Consider the following 20,682-nt stretch of genomic DNA (forward strand, 5'->3'; position numbering starts at 1 on the left):
AAGCCTTAAATTGTACTCTATTTTATTGCACACTTTTAAAAAGATACATGTTGTCTCTATACTTGTACAGTCACAGTGTACGCTGTATAGTTTGAACATGAAAATGATATACCACAATGATGTACAAAAAGTAAACTAAAAAAACTAACTCCACCCTTCCGTTAACCTCAGCAAAAAAATGTGTCGCTATCGCTGACAAATTTAGAGTAGACTAAATTTCAAACCACAGCCGCAAGTTGCTGAATGTCAATGTACAGTCAGCTGTTGCTCATAACACGTCGGAAAGTGGGACCCAGTCGCCGGGCGCAGCATTCAGCGCTTCGTGGTGTGTTTACAGTGGGTTTGCATTGCGTGTGTTCACTGGACAACATCTAAGTTTGGCACTTAAAAGATTATAGCAAGCAATTGCAAATTGACAATGAAGCTGGAAGTTCAGTGACACAGGTGAGTGTTTCTACATCTAAGATGTACAGAGGCGAGATAGTTTTTCGTCATTTGTGACAACGAATATACAATACAAAGTTGCAATGAGCTAGCTCGGTAAGTTTTGTTGCTGTTTTTATACAAAGTTCACACTGATAGTGGTTTACTGGCTACATAGTGCAAAACTGAGACTTGCCAAGAAGTGTTATGAATGTTTTAGGTTATTAAAGCTTATCCCCTTCTCCTCGGTTTTGGTTTCCAGTTGAAGCTGAAACTTTGAATTCGTTCTTAAACCGTAATTCATTTCGCCTTTTCAGCACTCCCGAGTTGCTCACGTCAGTGTAACTTGATGGAAAAATTTCCTTTGTTAGCATGACTCTCTTGTCCAAAAAAAAAAAAAAAAAAAAAAAAAACGGACTATGGGGAAACGCTGTCTACTCTCTCAACGTATAGTTGTGGATGAATCTGAATTAAATTTTGTTTGCATAACTGATTACATTAATTCGTAGCTTTTCCATTAGTCTACCGAGTTAGACTAGACTATATAGCTAGGCAGCTAAAGTAGGTAATATATTAAAGTTATACTTAAATTTCGTTTTACATATTATACATTTGAGTGTATACGTGTGATACAGTACATGCTATTTAATTGCGCTATTATTAGCCATTTATCAAACTACATTACTTTATAAATGTTAGCTTATAATAATCGCAACTGGGGTTCTTATTTGTAAAATCGCCTTTGACGTGTCATGTAATGTTGGCTTCGTTTTACTTTTTTGCTCGAACAATGCCCTTAAATGTTAAAGTGCTGATTTTAATAATTTCATAAACTGAATATTAGTTCGATATGGTTGAAATGCTCAACTCCCCAGGCCTAGCTTAAGTACAAGCCTGGGGTCTTTCTTAGGCGCACAGCCTGCCGAGTGACGATTTGAACAAGGGGATGGACGCCCCGGCCGTGCACAGTAGTTTCTGTTCAACGTCCTTGTACCAGCAAAAACTGATACTTACAGCATCTAGGAGTCTCTTTGAACGTGAATATTAAACGTTGCAATTCATTTTAAGCGAGAATGGGTCATGGTTCATTTGAAACAGACAGACCGTTAATACGAAGAAAGAGAAAGGCATTATATTCATGTAAACTGAATGCAATACTTCAAATGACCACTACAAGACGTTCCTTCCTATAGGGGATTCATCCGAAAGTGTAGAAATTCCTCGAATTTAATTAAAATGGGTTATTCCGATGCACTGGAAAATTGCGTTATGTTTGCCTCGTGTTTCGTGTATACGTGCAATATGTAGGATATGCATTTCGAACGTTTTACTGCTACTGTTTTATTGCTAATGTAGTATTGCTTAGCAATTAATTGCTTAAATGTGTTTTCAGAAATATATTGTGATTGACAACATCATCGATTAATAACAGACCGCGTAGTACTTGAAGCATTTCTCAGCAGTAGAATTACAGCAGAAGATAGAAAGAACAAAGCTAACACGTAGTTAGTGAAGTACCTTTCAATTTCTTGTAGCAGGTTAAACATTTAAATGTTTTGGATACGATTGAAATAACAACTGTTCACTCAAAAGCTTAATTCATATCTCAGGGAGTACAATTCAGGAAGGCGAAGCTCTTGGAGTTAAATGTGAACTAAATATGTTTTTTTTTTTTTTTTTGAACTTGTCACACTTTTCTCCATATATCCACATCAGGCACCAGAGCTGCAGTGGTGTAAACAAAGCTAACACTAGTAATAGTATGTGGCTAACTTGTAATAGTTTGGACAGCTGATTCTCCCTGCCTTACAAGTCTCAGACTCAGAATAGAATATTAGCTGAATTTGACCTGATTCTAGAAAGGCATTGTTTACTGCTTACAATTGGTTGGGGGTGTTCCATAATGTTTGAAATAGCTGGGTATAGTATTAATGGTTAAAAACCTATAATTAGATACTGTGAAGACAAGAATAGATAGATTCTTCTCATAATGTTAATAGAGTCCATTTAGAATTTAAATCAGTGATGTATATTTTAATGCACAGAGATTTAAAAGAAAGTTATTCATATGTTAATTACTACATATTTGTAGCAATTTAAATATGTATTACTTCTATTGCAAATTTCACAAATGCATAATGGTTTAGTTCCCATCCTGCAGTGTCTGGGATAGTAGTAAGTTTTAAGTTTTTACGTAACCCTTAAACTTCTGTTACAAACGCTGTTCCAGGTGGAAGAAGCAGATGAGAAGGAGCTGTGGTCATGTCTGTAGTGTGACATTCAGCCATGGTTACAGCAGCAGTTGTGGTGCTGCTGGTGTCACATGTTAACCCACTTCGTGGCGCATCGCATTATCACATGAGTGTCCGCTATAATTAGCCAGTTCCTCTTTGTTCAACAGTGCACGATGTGTCATAGACCCGTGTAGTATTGGAAGAGCCCTTTGCTGCCTCGGAAGAGTGGAGGAGACAACCCACTTGTGTTTGAAACAAGTCAATGGGGTCGGTTTCACTTGGGTGAATTCTATGATCCTTCAGCAATAGTGCCACTTCTGATGCAATATTGTGCATGTCATTGCCTTTCCACGCAGTGGGCCTGTAGATATGCATATGCTCGTTTTTGGACTCTGACTGACCATCTCTGAAGTCTACCAGCACTGTGAACACGTTGGTCTAACGCGGCGTTTGTCCCGGACGCTGCAGTTAGCCCCTGAAGGCTGAATGCTGTCCCTCTTGGTGTGTGCAGGCCCAGTCGTGTGGATGGAGTCAGCGCGCGGGTCAGGGGGGTCGGGGGGCCTGTCCCGCGAGTACAAGCTGGTGATGCTGGGTGAGGGAGGAGTGGGAAAAAGCGGTGAGTACAAGCAGGGCCTGGCATCTCTATTACTCTTTCCCTCTGTCTTCCCCTTTGCCTCTCTCGGTTCATTTCTCTTTTGCTGTTTCTCAATCCTTTGCTTTCTGTCTTGCTTTGTCTCTTCCAGCCTCTCATTTCATCTCTTTCTCCCCTCTCTCTCTGTCTTGCTCTCTCTGTCTGTTTCTGTCATTCATCCACTTTCTCCAGCTTGCTGATTAAAGTTCATATTCAGTTCACTCTGCCTCTCTCCCTTTCCCTCAGCCTGTCTGGTTCCATTGCTCTGTCTGTCTGCAGTGGTCAGATAACAGGCATTTTGTTTGTGATTCTGTCTCACCTTCTCCCATTTTGTCACTGAGCCAGCGGGAGGGGTAGTCTCTGTCCATTGCTTGAACTCATTTTTTGTCTCAAGGGCCTCTTAGCAACAGGGGGGTGGGTCACGGCCTTGATGCTCCAGCCTAGCAACTGTTTTCTTTTTGTGGCTGCTGTTGCCGTGGAGACTGGAAGAATTCACCTGGTGTAGGTAGAGGAGCAGTAATTATGCCTCTGGGGAATCATAAAGGCAACCCAAAGCATTATTCCTCTGGCATAACTCATTGACTTGCTGTCATCTTGGAAATTCTTGCAGAAGCGGATGCAGAAAGCACATGTTTGTTAATTATTATATATTTTTTGCAAATGGCTCAACTCAGCCTGCAGCTGTGATCTGTTGCAGTCCTGACTGCATGCAGAGAACAGAAGAGGAAGTGTGGGAGAGGGAGATGCGTTTTGGCAGAGACTGAGGTGAAGGTTAAAGGGGATGCATTTGTAACTCAGACCTTGTGGGTGCTAGATGCCCCATGTTGGGGCAGCATTGTAGCATAGTGGCAAGGAACAGGATCCCCCACTGGGACACTTCTGCTGTAGCCTTATACATATAAATGGATAACATGTACAAAGTGTAACCTATGTAAGTTGCTCTGGATAAGAGTGTCTGCTAAATGCCTGTAATGCTATCTGCCCAGCCCCCAGCCTTTGTTACACTGTACCTGGATCAGTTTTCGAATGGTGAAAGATGTAGGAGGTGGTGGCAATCACAGGGGTGTCGGCCAAGTCTGTTGCATGTGGTCACTTTGCCACTCTCTCTCCTCAGCCATTATCATGCAGTTCATCAGTCACAGGTTCCCGGAGGACCACGACCCAACTATAGGTGAGAGAGGGTGGGGGCATGTTTCTCTGCGCCTCTGTGCTTATGTCTCTCTGTAAGTCTCTGTCTCTGTGTACCCCATCTAGCACTAGAATCTCTGCCTGTCCTTGTATGTGGGTGCATAAGTCTGTAGATTTGTGGTCACTTTCATGATTGAGATGATGTGAGATGATGATGATATTTATTATCTAAGGTGACTTACATCCATGGCATGATACCTTAAATGCATTTGCACAAATGTACACAATAACATCAACACCTTACAGTAAATAGGAAAAAAGCAATAACACTAAGAGCATAGTTATCCATCATAGCAACAACCATGCATCAAAAAAGCAACTTTACAGCCTAACAATGGTCTATAAAGCCATTTTTACAATAAACTAGCAAACTGAATTTACCTGGTTTTAGCTTGTGTGAGATGTGTACCTGTTGAGCTGCATGTCTGTGTGCATGTGACGTTTTCATTGAGGTCTGAATTTATTTCTGTGGTGCTGTGCTTGCTCCTGCTCTGTACCTGCTGTTTCGGTGTGGGTCCCTCTCTCGTCCTGTGTGCTCATGCCTTGTGTCCCTTCTCAGAGGACGCCTACAAGACACAGATCCGCATTGATGACGAGCCGGCCAACCTGGACATCCTGGACACGGCAGGACAGGTGTGTCTGGGCAGCCCCCCTCTTTCTCTCTCTGCTCCACCTGTCCCTCCCTAAGCGTCTTTACTTATGAGAAAGTATCATGAGTCAATATATGATAAAATAAATTGGTATTAAAAGCCCTATTATCTATGCACTTCATGCACCCAAATGCAATATTTTCCTCTTCATAGGCAGACTGACACTAATCATATAATCTTAACTCTGTCTCTGTGGTGGCGGTAAATATGGAACCCCAAATTCAAAGAATACATTTTCGTATCTGTCAGAATGTACTGCATTAATGTCACATTTATATATGTAGTTTTATGCATGATTTACAACACGCAGGATTTCACACTGTATTATACATCTGTATGGCATATATTACGAATATATCCTGTATGTTTGGAATTCTTTGTTTTGACATACTGTTTTTAGTATGGATGCTTCCGTCCCCCCTCCAAGGTGTCATGTGAGACAGCCCCTTCACAGTGTCACTCACCCTGACCCCGCCCATCACCCTCGGCCCCCTTCCTCTTTCTCCAGCTCCGTTCCTCTTTCTTTGCACCTCTCCCGCTCTCAATGCCAGATCGGCAACTAGCCCCGATGGTGCACTCACACATTCAAATGGCCTGACCGTAAAACTGCTACAGGGCTGATGTGGGTGTGATGTGCTTGGCCTGAGGTGAAATAAATATATATTTAGAGTATTTACAGATACTGGATTTTTGAAGCGAGCAATGAATCTGAAAATGAATTGATCTTTATTTAGTACAGTGCCCTTTACAAAAAATATGCTTGCTGGTAAATGATGAAAAAATATACCCTGGCTCCTTGAAAAACATGATTGAGATAACCTGGAAACGTATCAGAAAACAATATTTTTCATATATGCGGGTCCTTATGTTACCTGTCTGTGACAGTCAGCCTGCCATAGACATTGCAATTAGGACGCTTTAGAAAGCATTTTTAAAGTACGTGGACACAATGTGCAGATTTGTTTCACATCAAGAATACAACAGGAGGACAACACAGGTCCACAGACACAACATCACAGCATTAATGTAACAGCACAACATCACTGTAGTGACATACAAACGTGGCATCAAGTGTCCCCAAAGGACGCTGGTACTTTTCCACTGACGACCTCACTGCCTCCCTTCTCCTTGTATATGGGAGGTATATGCCCCTTTGGTTTCTCCCAGTCTGTTTGTACCGGCACTTGGACATCTCACAGACTCACTGGCCCCGCCCTCCTATTGTCTCTCTCTGGGTACTATCAGTGAATCACCTCCCACTCTCCCCCTCAATCTAGACACTTACATCATTGGTTTTACTGACTCCCTCCCTCTGTCTCTAGCTCCCTTCTCTCTCAAAGCATCTCTCTGTGCTCAGTCTGTATATTAAGTCCACATCTCTGCTTCCTCCTTCTCATTCTCAGATATTAAACTGCCTTTTGCAGACTGCAGTGTCAGCGTATCACTGCTTTTAGCTCTGCTCCCGTGAACTCAGCTGATTTAACACTTTCAATAATTTCAAAACACTTTTGACAAATAATTTTGTTGTTGCCGATGATATATATACGCCCTTAGGTGACAAATTTGCTTGTAAAATATTGGTGGTCTGAGTGGAAATTCCGTACATCCTGGTAAGTAATGTACAGGACCAGACCTAGCTCTGCGAATGCATGATTCAGAAGTTTTTTACAGATGCATTTTGGCACCCTAACAACAGGTGCTCACAAGTTTCCATACAGCGAATGGGTGATGTGATATGATTAAGTTAAGAGCCTAACCTGACCAAGAATGGATCTTCAGGGGACATCGCTGCCCTTGGAGTCACTGGAAGCTGGAAAAATATGCACACAAAACCATGTTTTTCCATTCTACTAAATATATTTCCTTGTTGGACCGTGTACATGGGCAGCAGTGTAGCATAGTAGTTTAGAAGCAGGACTTGTAACTGAAAGGTTGCCGGTTTGATTCCCCACTGGGGCACTGCAGCTGTACCCTTTGGCAAGGTACTTAACCCATAATTGCCTCAGTAAATATCCAGCTGTGTAAATGGGTGACGTTGTAAATAAGAGTGACTGCTCATTGCCAGTAATGTAAAGTAATGTGACATGAATGGGCTGAGTGACTATTCTTTGCTATCACTACCCTTCTCCCCCCCACCCTTTGCAGGCTGAGTTCACAGCAATGCGGGACCAGTACATGCGGGCGGGGGAAGGCTTCATCATCTCCTACTCCATCACTGACCGGCGGAGCTTCCAGGAGGCGCGGCAGTTCAAGCAGCTCATCTACCGCGTGCGCCGCACGGTGGACACGCCCGTGGTCCTGGTGGGAAACAAGTCTGACCTCACACACCTCCGGCAGGTGAGTAGCAGGGGGGGCACGCACTCCTGGGGTCACGTTCTTTTAACCGACCAGCCAGCTCACTCCCACCACGTTAAAAAAAGCTGAGATACTGATAACTGTCAAACATATATACTGTATGCTTAAAGGATAATTTAAGCATAGCATATGTACATATAGGCTACACATAGCTGTCACATGTCTCTACAAACATACAAAATGTGATTTGATTTGCACATGCCTAACCTCAAGTAAGGAGGAGCGGCAGTGTAGCATAGTGGTCAAGGAGCAGGACTCATAACTGAAAGGTTGTCAGTTTGATTCCCCGCTGGGGCTGTACCCTTGATGAAGGTACTTAACTCACAATATCCTCAGTGAATATCCAGCTGTATAAAAGGGTAACATTGTAAAAAACTGTAACCCATGTAAATTGCTCTGGATAAGAACATCTGTTAAGTAATACTAATGTAATGTAAATGTAATTTTTAGTGTCATGGTAATTTACACAGAGTCCTCCTGTCCACCAGGTGTCAGTGGAGGAAGGTCGGGGGCTGGCGCGAGAGTTTCAGTGTCCCTTCTTTGAGACTTCGGCGGCTTTCCGCTACTACATCGACGAGGTGTTTGCCGCCCTGGTGCGGCAGATCCGCCAACGGGAGGCGGAGGCGGCCAGGGGGAGCGAGAGGAAGGCGCGGCGTCACCACTCCTTCTGGACCCGTTTGAGGTCCCCCTTCCACAGGAAGCAGCACTCTGAGCACTGAGAGATATGGGGGGGGGTAGGACAGGGTGGGGTGGGGGACTCACGGTGGGACGACCTTTGCCTGTACAGAAAGGGAGGTCAAGGAAGAGATGAAGGGTGAGAGGAAAAAAAAGAGGAGGATTGAGAGGGAAGCGATCTAAAAGAAAAAGGACCATGTAGTGAGAGAATCTGAAGATGGGAAGGTGGGAGGGAGTCACATTACTGAGTGAGACTGAGGTGGGGACGAGTCGGTAATAATAGAATATGGAGGTTTAGGGATGAGAAAAGGAGAAAAGAGTGAGAAGGGAAGATGGCAAAAAAGGAGGGACTGTGGATATGTTGAGAGAGGGTCTGAGTCAGAGATGAAGAAAGGGGAGATGCAGGGAGAATTTGAGGGCTTTGAGAGAGCTGTGTGGGTGGCTTTCTTAGTGATATCACAAACGCGTTCTTGTTGAACTGTAGTCCAAATGTAGGTTGGTGGCCATACATACTACACTGTGTCAATGTGCAGAGAATCTTTTGTTGTAAAAACAACATATATATATTATACACAATATGAAATGATGTTTGGCAGTGGTTCAACATCTTCCAGCAGGAGTGTGGATGTCAGATTTAGAAAAATGATAAATGTTAAAACATTTAGTCAAATTCACAGTAGTTTCCCTCAATCAAATGAAACCAAACCAACAATTTTTTTCTGTATTTACTTAGACCCACTCTCTTTTCAGTTGATAACAGCAATACATTGCCAATCACCAGTTTTATTGTGTACAATAGTTGATTTTCACATCAAATGACTGTCTCTGTACCATCCAGTTAGTTTACAGTAGATGCAGGTTTTGCAAAGGCTGATGTGTAGCATGCGGTGGGATAGAGCAGGTGATGAAATGGGTAATATCCTCAAAATCCACCCAGAAACCTGATTAAGAGCTATAGATAGCCAAGGGACCGTAGACCTAGGTCCAGTGCACCTCTGCCTGTTCTTGGTTTAACAGTCTGTGCAGCTGGGAAGTAGAGCTTATATTTGTGTAGGTTTTTCATAAATCTGGGTGTCAGAACAGATATTCTCCCTAGTTCTTAGCTCAGCTGAATGTCATAGAAGATATTTACCCAGGTTTTCAGCGCAGCAGGTTGCCAGATCAGATATTTACCTGAGTTTTCAGGGGATTTTCAGACAAGGTTGTCGGTGGAGTGCAGAGGTTGCCCTGCTCCCATTTGCCCTGCTTGCACAGGTGCTGCACGGCTCTTGCTCTTCCTGCCCTGTATTAGTAAAGACTTGAATGGCTCATGCCTCTACACGATGGGATTTCAACGTGACTCGAGCTATAGCTGCCATTTGGAGACTGAAACGCCAGCCGTGCACTTACTCAGTACATCCGTATTATATTTTTCATCTTGACTGTATGTGAGCTCTGGCAGTACTAAATGCTTATTTTTTTATATGGGGCCATGTACCAGGCTGTGCTCTTGGTTTTGTGTTGTTTTTGTTATTGTTGTCGTTTTCTTATTATTGTGATGATTATTGTGTTTCCCTTAATTTATTTTCTTTTAACATGCTAGAATAAAAGGACTGAACTTTTCCAAATTGTTTATTGTCATTTTTATTGTACTGGATGTGTAGTAGTGGAAGAAAAGAGCAATATATTGTCACTTCACAAATATTCTCGTCAGAAGCTACCGCACGCCCCCGTGTGGTCATTTTGCATTTTCAGTTTTTTAAGCCGTGTCTGGTAGCAACTAAGAAATGCCGTTATATTAAAAATGTCGTAATGTCGCAGCAAAATAAAGGCAAACCCAAGCCGAGGTGCAAAGTTAGTTTAAAAGGCCAGTCTAGTCTCTACAGTACATTGCATAATTCCAATATGGTTTGTATGAGTAAATTGATCTTGCTTGTTGCATGTAAAATTGTGTACAGTAGGATTTACATGTCGTTACGTAATTTGTGCTCCCCCACCCCCTCACCCTGTGCAAACTGAACTGGAACGCGTTGTTCGATGGAGAACATTAGCAAACTGCTACTGCTGCATGTTTCTGATTAAGTTATATATTAATTTCGGGTGGCATGGCGCTGTTGTTGTTTTTGTCGTTTTATGTTTCGTATTAGTCGTCTTATTGTTTAGGAAAATGTAATATATGGGCTTGACTGAAACTGAATAATTGTTTGCCAGACTAGTAATATTTGTAGCTAGGTAGCCACTACGTTGTGTAACGCGCTTAAAGCGCTCAAATAACATACATTTTTGTCCCTCTAAGCGCTCCGTCAGTGTGTACAGCAAAGTTGCAAGACAAAGTGAAGCATATGTACGCCAGCGAACCGTATACCGTATGCTAGGTCGTGGTGGGGGTAGTTTCAGCCGTCTTAGCATAGACCGAACGTCCACAAGACGATCTGTGCCCGTAAAGCAGATATTTTGACAGGACTCGACGAGAGATATCAGATTGGCACTCGACCTGCTGCCAAGGAAGGCCTCGCCAGAGCCAGGGGTAGGAGTGGAAATCAGTCCTCGCTGAGGCATGGAGTCTTGGGTTCGCTTCAACGCACAGAGCCAAGCCAAAGAGCGGCTTTTCAGGTAATTAATTAACTACTGTCGGAGTTGCTGACAGATCAGAGCAGAATGGTCCTGTGAAATGTACCGATATTGTATTCGTGAGTTGTCGGGCCTCCGCTGGAAAGAAAACAACGCAGATATCTAGGTGCCAAGTAACTTGCAATAGAGCTTGTCAATGACATTAGCTAACGTGAGCTAGCTAAGTCGCCTTACTGTGGTAGTTGATTGCTCTCGCTAGCTAGCCTAGGTTGCAAGGTGGATACTTCCTGTCACAGCTGTAAGAGATATGTAGATTGTTTTTTTTTTTAAGAAAAAATATATGGAAGGGTGCATTACAGTATGAAACTGTAATGAATATCGCTAGTTAGTTTGTTTGTGATATTAGTCAGTTAACAATCGACAACTGTTCTGCACGTATTAGAACGTAGCTAGGGAGCTAACTCATTTAAGTTAGATAAAACTTTGAAATTCTCATTTATGTAATGTTATGCGTACTACATTGTAGGAATAGCTAGCAATCTAGTATCACAGCGTAATCCCCGACGTGCGTAAAATGTGTTGACGGTAGGAAGAAAGAGAGCGTAAACTAACTAAACATTAGGATATTCTTTATAGTTTCCATGATGACGTGTATGTTATTCCTTAAATAAGGGTTAATGTGAGTTGCTTAGTCAACAAGGATAAAACTTTAGTCAGCTTTATTGTTATTGCTTAGCTGACTTCCTTCTCCCGTGAGATTTACATATGTTACGTTTTATATGGCCGTTGGTGCACCGGACTGTTCAGCTGAAGGACCAGCTCTGTGTACCTTTCTCAAGCGAACTGTGCCCCGGTTGCGATTTGAATCTGCAACGTTGTGGGTTCCCAGCACTGCATAATTGTCCTCACTCTCTGTTTTGTGTGAATAATAGGCTGCGTTTTAAATGATTTTAAATGAAGTGACGTGTGTCTTATTATCCACGTTCCTGGATTCCAGGTTTGAGTTTTACTAATCTGTTCCCAATCTCTTAATTAACCCAAGCAAGCACTTTATTTTGATTTGTAAATATAAATAATTATGAGTTTCAGAATATTGCAGATGTCAATTATGTTTACTAATTTGCTGCAGTGGAGCTAGGGATGTGCATCACTATAAATGAAGCTACACAGCCAGTTGAGTAAAGAGATCAGTTGAGCAAAGGTAATTGCTGTGAAGGAAGAGCAACATGCCCATCGGGCCTCATGGATTTCAGCTTGACACTTCCTGGTCTCACTTGTGAATGGACTAGCCTACCCTGATTTTTTTAGTGCCTGTTAGCCACCAAGCATTTGACACCTGATACTTCCAAACCAAAGCTTTTAACACAGGCTTATTGTGGAGTCTGCCTATCAGACTTTTTAGGGTGTCATGCTTTATAATTACAGGTGTCGACCTGCCAAGTCGGAGTGTGGCAGAGGACTTGAGTGTGACTGTTGTATGATTAGAATACAACCTGTTCACCACAATCATTCATTTATGCCTGTGGAGTTATACTGATGGTATTCAAGCTAAGTAGCTTCATCATGGCCTGAGGTGCCTATGGGTCTGACCTCCAGCCTCCTGCTTTCAAGCCCACTGTCTTACCCGCAATGCCACGCAAACTTCCCACTGTGTTTTCTGAAGTGAAAGTTCAAAACCACCATGAAATACGATCTTATAGACAGAAGAATCTGCATTGTGTTAAATGTGAAGACCAAATTTAACTTGGCCAATATTCCTGGAATGATGCTACTTAAATGTTTTTTTGTTGTTGTGATTTTGATTGGACTAATGTCTGAACTATTTTGTGTTGGCAGGGCAACACAGTATGCCTGCACATTGCTAGGCTACACGTTGCTGAAGGGCGGGGCCAACAGTGATTTGCTGACCAAGATTAAGCAGCTGGAAGCCCATGTGAGCCTGGTGCGGAAGTGTAAGTGAACCCCGGACCTCTGCCAGGGACACCGTATCACTGATGAGATGGATGACTCAGAGCTTTACATTTCAAGAACTGATGTTGCCATTGTTGAACCCAGAGATTTCATGAATATTCATTACAAGAGAGACATTTTCTTGTTTGATTGTGATTGTAGTCACTATTGATTACAATCACAAGTTGTTGAAACAGTCAGACATTCAGACAAGACCTGTTTCCTCATGGGGTATTCACAGAAAGCCGAGGTCACTTGAACTCTTGGAGGAACAGGGCAGAATGCAGAGTGTGGGATCTTTGCAGGGACTTATTATGTCTGGTACTGCTGTGCCTGTGAACATTCAAACCTCATTGTTTGGCCAGTGGACATACACAGTGTATTGTTCAACCTCAGCCCATCGCATCCATGAAATTCAGCTCTCTTGTAGCCAGGAGTTAGAATAATCATAGCCACTTGGGGCGATGCAAAATGCACCCAACTGGCTATGATTATTCCAACTCCTGGCTGTGTGTTTTTCTGCCTGCACATACATAGTCCCTCTTTTGGCCTCCAATTGTAAGTTGCTGACAATCTCAATGCACTAGCAAAGACAAAGATTAATTCAAGCTGTTTTAACAAACAAAGATGAATGTGTCAGAGAATTCAAATAAAGCAGTAACTTGTAGAAAAATACTAGGAAAATAAAAACAAATGATTACTCTTAATTGTTGTCACTGCCCCTAATGTGAAAATTTTAAAGTGGTCAAAAATGAAATCATGACTTGGATTCAACCAAGTAAAGTTTCCTTCCTCTTTGTTGCGCACACAGCAGATGTTAATGAGTGTGGATTCCCAGTCAAGACCCTGTCACCATTGCTGCTCCTGCTTGAACTTTGTTCAGATGACCTGGTTTGCTCCCTTTTAGTTTAAACCTCTTAACCCACAGATTAGTGGTAGTGTTCAGAGTTCAGGCCATGAGTGAGCTTATCACTTTAAATTCATCCAGGCAAACATTGACGTTGTCTTTGTGGAGACAGTAGCAGTAGTTGTAGGGAGATATCTATTACTATTGGCTTGGCATTCCAGCAAGTGTACACAGTTGTGCTTCAACTGCCGGTTTTCAAGAGCAAGCGAAAGAATTGAAACCATCCTTTCAAACAAGAAACTGTGTAAACCCAGGATGGTTCTACAAGAAAATAAAATTCAGCAAAGTCTTTGGCTGGGAATAACATAAAATATATTGAATTTACATTAACTGAGATGTTCTAGCATTCACAGTTCACTTGCAGCTAGTGCCACAATTGCCACCGCCTTAGTTCCAAGTGTTAACATCACTAGTGCATTGAAGACTTCAGTTTTTTTGCATCTGTATACATTCTTTGCATTTCATCCATTGGGCAGAGACACCACTTGTAGTCTCAGTTGTTTTAATGCCATGCTTTGTTAATCATCTCCAAAGCTACATTATTGTGGTAAATGTCAATAGAAACAACTTTATGTTATGGATGGCAGCTTTTGCTAAGGTTACAGATTCATGTTACATTACATACATTTAGCAGATCTTATCCAGTGTAACTTCCAGCACTATAGAACATCCATTTCAAGTTCATCCATTCAAGTATTTGTTGTATTGTTCATGTATTTGAGAACCTGATGTTTCTATCTGTAAACTTAAAAACGTATATAATGACTTTCAGGAGTCGTAGAATTTGCTTTAACTAGCTCATATGCTAACCTGTCACACACAATTTTCACCGTCCAATTCGAAAGTGGAATCCTGGAAACACAGGGGTGCTCTGGCTGATTTTTACAGCACCCCCTTGGTCGGACACCTGCATAACACTAAACCAAGATTTGTACTACAGTAATTTATGGAAATTTAAAATGCTGATGGAACAATGGGAGCTATGGGGCATTTTTGCCGTTCTCCTAATATTTTTCCGACTGTTACTTTCACACACACATATATACTGTCATTCCCATAGTCAAAATTGTTTACTAGTATATAGCAGAAAGACCAGAGGCGAGCCGGTGCTCTGAACATTTTCTCAGCGACAGGCAGTGCCCAAGCCCCTCATCCATGAGGACACTATTACTGCTGTAATTTACTGCCTGATAACTTACTGTAATTGAGGCTGCCTTTTCCCCAGTCCTTCCAGCCAGTGTAGCACGGCAAAGAGTCATCTCTCCTCCATGACACGGTGGACTGCTCAAGTGACACAGTGAATAAGTGAATCCCCGAAAGAGTGGCAGTGAATCTCTCACGGGCAATCAACCTAAGCGCTGCAGCACTTTCCGCTTAATTTTAAGTGACAGACTTAAGCCGGGATTACATTTTCTTTCTAGTTCTGAACAATATGTTTTCATTGACTTCTGCTGCCGCTGAACTTGTGATGTGCAGGGATTGGAAATGAAGGGAATGATTGCATAAGTGGGTTGTTCTGGTTAGAGCGTGGGCTGAGGAGATGTGAGCAGCCCTGGCTCACTGTCGGATCTCTCCCCCCTGCAGTGATGCGCCTGGGGAACTCGGCCGAGGCTCTGGAGGCCGCCAAGCGAGCGGTGCACCTGTCTGACTGCGTGCTGCGGCTCTGCATCACTGTGGCCCACCTCAACCGCGCCATGTACTTCGCCTGCGACAACGTGCTGTGGGCTGGCAAGACGGGCCTGCTGCCCAAGCTGGACCAGAACAAGTGGAGCCAGAGGTCCTTCAGGTGGGCTGGCTGGAGCTGCTTTACATTACATTATTGGCATTTAGCAGACGGTCTTATCCAGAGCAACTTACATAGGTTACACTTTTTCACAATGTTATCCATTTATACAGCTGGATATTTACTGAGGCATTTGTGGGTTAAGTAACTTGTACAACAGCAGTGCCCCAGTGGGGAATTGAACCAGCAACCTTTCAATCACGAGTCCTGCACCTTAACCACCATGCAACACTGCCGCTGAGCTGAGGGGCGGTTAGGAAGGGAGAGAATACCCCTCCCCGCCTCCATTGGGATTAGTGTGATTTTGTTTCTTCACCCAAATAATTGTTGCAGTGGGTGTTTTTTTGGGATTATTTGTGTTGTGAAGCTTAGTTACACTAAACCCATTAAGTTGCTTAGTATTATAAGATGCCAATTTTATAATACTAACAACTTAAAACAAATTACAAACAATTACAAAATTCAAAAAATGCATTTATAAACAAGTGTACCATTCAGATTTTGTAAAAATCTGAAAGATTGCAGGCAAATTGAAGAGTTATATGACCACACAGGTTGACTTGTTTGAGCATGTGTGTGTGTTTTTTTCCATGGCTTTCTACTTCTTTTGTTTCTATCCCCTATTGTCACCTTAAATTACTTTTTCCTGTGTATTGGCTCATTTGGGTTTCCTCAGCTCTGTTTTGGATCTCCAACCTGACTCACTGTAGTCATTTGGTCTGTCTCTCATCCCTTTCTCCCTCCTCCTGCAGGTACTATCTCTTCGCCCTCATCCTCAACCTGACGCGCGATGCCTACGAGGTCAAGCTGCTGATGGACCGGGAGTCTCGGAGTGTCGGGGCGAAGGGGGCGTGGGCCAGCCCGTCCACCCCGCTCCCGGAGAACGGGGAGCTGCTGCAGAGCGCCGGCTCCCACGCCTCCTCCTCCTCCATCTCCGCCATCTCAGCTGGGGCCCTGTACGCCCGCCTGCACAGAGAGCTCCACCTGGTGGCCGCCGTGCTGCGCAACAACCCCCCTCTCCTGCTGGACCTGGTGAAGAACCTCTGTGACCTCTTCATCCCGCTGGACCGGCTGGGGCTGTACCAGACGGGGCCGGGCTTCGTGGGGGCCTGCGGCCTCACCTCCTCCATCCTTTCCCTGCTCACCCTCGTCCACCCCTGGCTCAAGCTGAAGCCCTAAACCCCCACAGCGCAGCACAGGAACTCTCGCTTTGGTTTGATGCAGTGGGGTTCTGGTATGTTACCGCGGGCAGGAAGGAGGATGGACCACAGAGGAGCCGAAAAGTGTCTGCATGGAGTGGTGTGATGGAGGTCTCTGTAAAGCTGTGTGGTTTACATCAGGCATCTTCCGATGCAGTGTGATGGAAGTCAAATGTATATATCCGTTTTTGTTTTATTTGGTGGAGGGAGGGGGGAAGGTCGCAGGGCTGTGGTTAAAAAGCTCACACCCTGGCAGTCCAGGGTTGGTTGTCACACCTACTTCCTTTAGACTAGAGACTAATTCAAGGCCTGCTTGTGACAGGAACCCTCAGGAGCTTTGAAGACTAAACCATTCAATTCCATTTCATAGACCTGACCCAAAATTATGTATGTTTGCTTTGGGGGGCGTCCACATTTCTGCCCTCCACATGCCCCCCCCCCAGAAAAAAAAAAAAAAAACGTTTGGTAGAATGGACCTAAAGTTAAAGACGTGTTATGGCTTTGGACGGTGTTGGTTACTGTGTAATGTCCCAATGGAGTAAAGTATTGTTAACATTTTTTCCCTCTTCATTCATAATCATAGCTTGTGTGTATTTGTTTTGAAAAGTGTGTGTACTGTAATATTAATTCTTAAACTCTATGCGATAGTCTTTTAAGAGTAGTCTTGAGGACTAATTTTAAAAGTGGACACCGTTTTTGTGAGTCACCCCCCATTGTGGGTGCATTTTTCAAGATGGTATCTCCCCCCTTTTTTCAGGTAATGCTGTAGTTCATCTGTTTTTTCATCAAGGTTGTTCCAAATTATTATGAAAGGGGTGACCTTGGTCCATGTGTTAGACTTCATGTTGTAAAGGCACAGTGTGGTGACAAACGTTATGACACGCAAAAGATGTATTGTCCTCCCTCTGGCCATCCTAGGTAGAAAGTACAGCTCAAGATGGTGGTGGTGTTTGGTATGTTGCCCGTTTGAAGTTGAACACCTTTTGCAACCTGTTTTCAAACTCTGGCCTGTTTGGAACGTAGGGTGAGAATGGTCAGCTTTTATCATTTAAAAACGAGTTAAGGGGCACCTAAGGCTGTTCAGTCACAGTGAAAATTGCAGTCATCATTTAACATGTATATCACTGTATATGTATATATTCAGTTCTATTTGAATTTATGATTATGATGATGATTTCATTTTTTTTTAAATGAACATCAGAACATCTTTTGTTGGACGTACCCAGGTTTTACTAAGTTGTCCTTTTGATGGAGTTATAAATATGCCTGATGCATCCAAACCAAATGTTTCCCTTCCTTTTTATTGTTTAATGAACCACCCTAGGTGCCTTTTAAAGATCATGTGACCAGACCTTACAATCCTGTATTGTAATCCTGAATAATGAGCACATGTGACATGTAAGATATGATATTGTAAATAACCTCCTTTTAAAGAGTTATTAATCTGGTTGTGAAGACGAGTGCTAGTGTCTTCCTGTAAATTGGGGATCTTCCTTGTTTTTATTAAAACCAAGGCATTTTGGGGGCATGATTCGAAGGCCTTCCTGGATAATGCAACCTAATCTTGACCAGGCCAATCCCCATTACGGTGAGAAATGTGAATTCTATCGTACAACACCAAAACACGTTTGGTTTCTTTCATTCGTTGCAATTTAATTGCGGTTGTACTTGCTGTGATGCCGTGCATTTAACTTCAGGTCGGAATAAATCAACGAGTACAAAACATGGATGTGAAAGACTGCTTTGTTCCAATAGGTGTGAGAACATAACTGTGAAGCGTCATCCTCAGTATGACCTTGAATGAGCTGTCTCCACAGCTAAATGTGAGTAATTCTTTTTTTTTTTTAAGGTGTGTTTGTAGATGTCAGACTTGTTTTATGTCTCTGGAGGTGTCTTCACATGCTAAATGACAGTATTTATTGCGTGATAGGTCGGGAGTAGAGAATGAATCAAGGGTAAGTCAGCTCAGAATTAAACCACAGCAATGAAGAGGAGTGGGCATCATTCTCCTGTGCCGTTTCCCTGAAGACGTCGACACACTGGTCTACCGAATGCCCAGAATTCTCACTGTGTTTGTCTCTGATGTCAGTCTGTGAAGTGCTGAGGATTTGCATGTTCTCACAAACAGACTAATAGAAAATAATACACACCTCCTTGAAAAAAAGTGTACTTTCAGTGAGACTTCCTGGATAAAATTCAGGTGTGGTATTTGTTTGCGTAATGGTGGACAATTAGAGACAAGCAAAAGGAAATGCTCCATGTTCAAGTGTAAGTCTTAAGGCCTCTCAGACTGCTGATTAAAAGAAAAAAAACCCTTCTGAGGGGAATTGCTTGATGTGTGCTGATTGAGCAGGTGAATCTCCTGCTGCTTTTGATTGCTGGGCCCTAGCGCACACATCATCTCAGGGCACCGTTGTCGTTGGCGGTGTTGTCAGGCACGACACATGGCTGGTGAGCCTGGCTAGCTCCACCCCCCTGCTGTGTAATCCTGCCGTGGGCCGTGGTGTGGGCATCAGTGTGGGTGTGGGTCTGTGCCTGCTCCTCTCCATCCCCTGGCAAGCTGTGTAGCAGGTGGTGGGCACCCCACCAGCCTGTGACGTTGTAGAGTGACCTCGTCTCCATGTCAGCGTGAGTCATCAAAGGATCTCCCTCTCCGTCTGCTCTTTCGGGCTGCCTCCCCCATGTTGTGGATCAGACCCCTTTCCACCCGTTTCCTTCCCTGGGGAGAGGAGTCAGGCTGCAGGGTGTAGGTAAAGCCTATGGCTGGAGCTCTCACTGCAGGCCATAATCTGCCTCCACACACCTGGCCCAGGTGGGCACTTACAGCAATGATTGAACACTGTCCTTGTGTTCAGACCAGGTCAAGAACTCGACTCATGTGTCATTGTAAAACTGCCCCTAACCCTTACTGTAAATGGACTTGTTTAGCTCTCGTAGTGTCTTGGTCCGATCTAAATATGGTGATGACATTTGACAACATTTTTTGTGCAATAGGCTATGGCTTGTGAGGTTATTTTGAGTCAATTTCCTGATCAAGCTTGGTCAGTCTCACAAGGTTGTTTTGAGAGATAACTGCTGGCCTTTGGAGCTGGTTTTAGTGCTGCCTGCTCTGTAAACACACACAAAGAAAGCAGCCAAGCACTGCCAGATACTGATATGAGACTGAGTATTCACAGAATCCTATGTGTGGAGCTACCATGTGCTGTCAATCACTTAATCACATAAACCAGCCCAGAGACTGCTCTCTGCATCAAAACACCATGATTAATTCAAGTCACTGGAAGCACTTTAATGCTCCAACAGTTTTTGGGTTTATGAAGCCTGAGTTTTCCATCATTGCTGCCTTGCTCTTCCCCGCTACACCACCTGAGTCATGCAGAAAAAGTCTTTCCTTGTTACATAGAAAAACCATGTTTTTGGAGTTAAGGTGAGTAAACAAATCACAGCAGAAATATAAACATCAAAAATGAGCAGGAATGATACGTTCACACTCCATGTAAAAATCGCTGGTTTTGCTTCTACACTGATATTGGCTGATAGCCATCAAGCTCTGAGCCATGGACAAACTCCAGCATTGTAGCAGTTCCAAAGACTGTGCCATAGTTTCTCATGTACACTAGAGGGCACTCTGGTCCTATCTTTAGCAGGCAGATTGTTCACAGAAATCAGGGATGATGTTGAGTCTTGATGTACCTCAACTATGATAATATTGCTGATGAATATATGCATTGTGCATGATGCATTATTTTGTTTAACACATGCTCTCTACTGGCAGTGGGGTCAGAAGAATTCAGACCTGGCTAAGAAAAACACATTGACTGTGTGTCAATTCAGGTAAGAGTGCATATGAGTACTCGTGGTACATTTATCACTCACACTGAAAGGGTCTGAGTTTCAGCACAGTGGTGAGCAACCTTTAAAATGAGTGATCACAGAGAGAAATAATTCTCTTAGGGCTGTCTTTATAATTCTGCGCCTGTCTGTGTAATTGATGGTGGTGGTGGTCCGGGGTAAACAGTGTGGAGAGCTGACGAGCAGAGAGGAGCGAGGGTTATCATGAAGGAGGAGTATAAGTGTAAAGAAACGGGAGGAACTCAAGGTGACGACGTGGGCGGAGGGGGGGTGCGCTACCCAATG

At 43.3% G+C, this 20,682-nt stretch overlaps 2 protein-coding genes across 2 annotated transcripts; both read left to right on the plus strand.

Moving 5' to 3' along the window:
• The first annotated feature begins 286 nt into the window (after positions 1-286).
• Positions 287-9,680, plus strand: rit1 (Ras-like without CAAX 1). The gene is made up of 6 exons (XM_036515666.1): positions 287-444; positions 3,169-3,273; positions 4,403-4,459; positions 5,036-5,109; positions 7,272-7,463; positions 7,970-9,680. The coding sequence occupies exons 2-6, from the start codon at positions 3,183-3,185 to the stop codon at positions 8,198-8,200; spliced, it is 645 nt and encodes a 214-aa protein (XP_036371559.1). The 5' UTR covers positions 287-444; positions 3,169-3,182; the 3' UTR covers positions 8,201-9,680.
• A 493-nt stretch (positions 9,681-10,173) lies between these two features.
• pex11b (peroxisomal biogenesis factor 11 beta) lies at positions 10,174-16,982 on the plus strand. Its single transcript, XM_036515824.1, has 4 exons — positions 10,174-10,748; positions 12,543-12,658; positions 15,148-15,349; positions 16,099-16,982. The coding sequence occupies exons 1-4, from the start codon at positions 10,693-10,695 to the stop codon at positions 16,523-16,525; spliced, it is 801 nt and encodes a 266-aa protein (XP_036371717.1). The 5' UTR covers positions 10,174-10,692; the 3' UTR covers positions 16,526-16,982.
• Positions 16,983-20,682: the final 3,700 nt, after the last annotated feature.

Source organism: Megalops cyprinoides, chromosome 21 (assembly GCF_013368585.1).
Source record: "Megalops cyprinoides isolate fMegCyp1 chromosome 21, fMegCyp1.pri, whole genome shotgun sequence".
NCBI classification, from domain to species: domain Eukaryota; kingdom Metazoa; phylum Chordata; class Actinopteri; order Elopiformes; family Megalopidae; genus Megalops; species Megalops cyprinoides.

Bases quoted from the DNA above. Each gene is read 5' to 3' on its own strand.
- rit1 (XM_036515666.1), top strand. From the start codon at position 3,183: ATGGAGTCAGCGCGCGGGTCAGGGGGGTCGGGGGGCCTGTCCCGCGAG. The intron at 3,274-4,402 runs GTGAGTACAAGC...CTCTCTCCTCAG, and splicing joins GGGAGGAGTGGGAAAAAGCG to CCATTATCATGCAGTTCATC. The intron at 4,460-5,035 runs GTGAGAGAGGGT...GTCCCTTCTCAG, and splicing joins GGACCACGACCCAACTATAG to AGGACGCCTACAAGACACAG.
- pex11b (XM_036515824.1), top strand. From the start codon at position 10,693: ATGGAGTCTTGGGTTCGCTTCAACGCACAGAGCCAAGCCAAAGAGCGG. The intron at 10,749-12,542 runs GTAATTAATTAA...TTGTGTTGGCAG, and splicing joins GCCAAAGAGCGGCTTTTCAG to GGCAACACAGTATGCCTGCA. The intron at 15,350-16,098 runs GTGGGCTGGCTG...CTCCTCCTGCAG, and splicing joins TGGAGCCAGAGGTCCTTCAG to GTACTATCTCTTCGCCCTCA.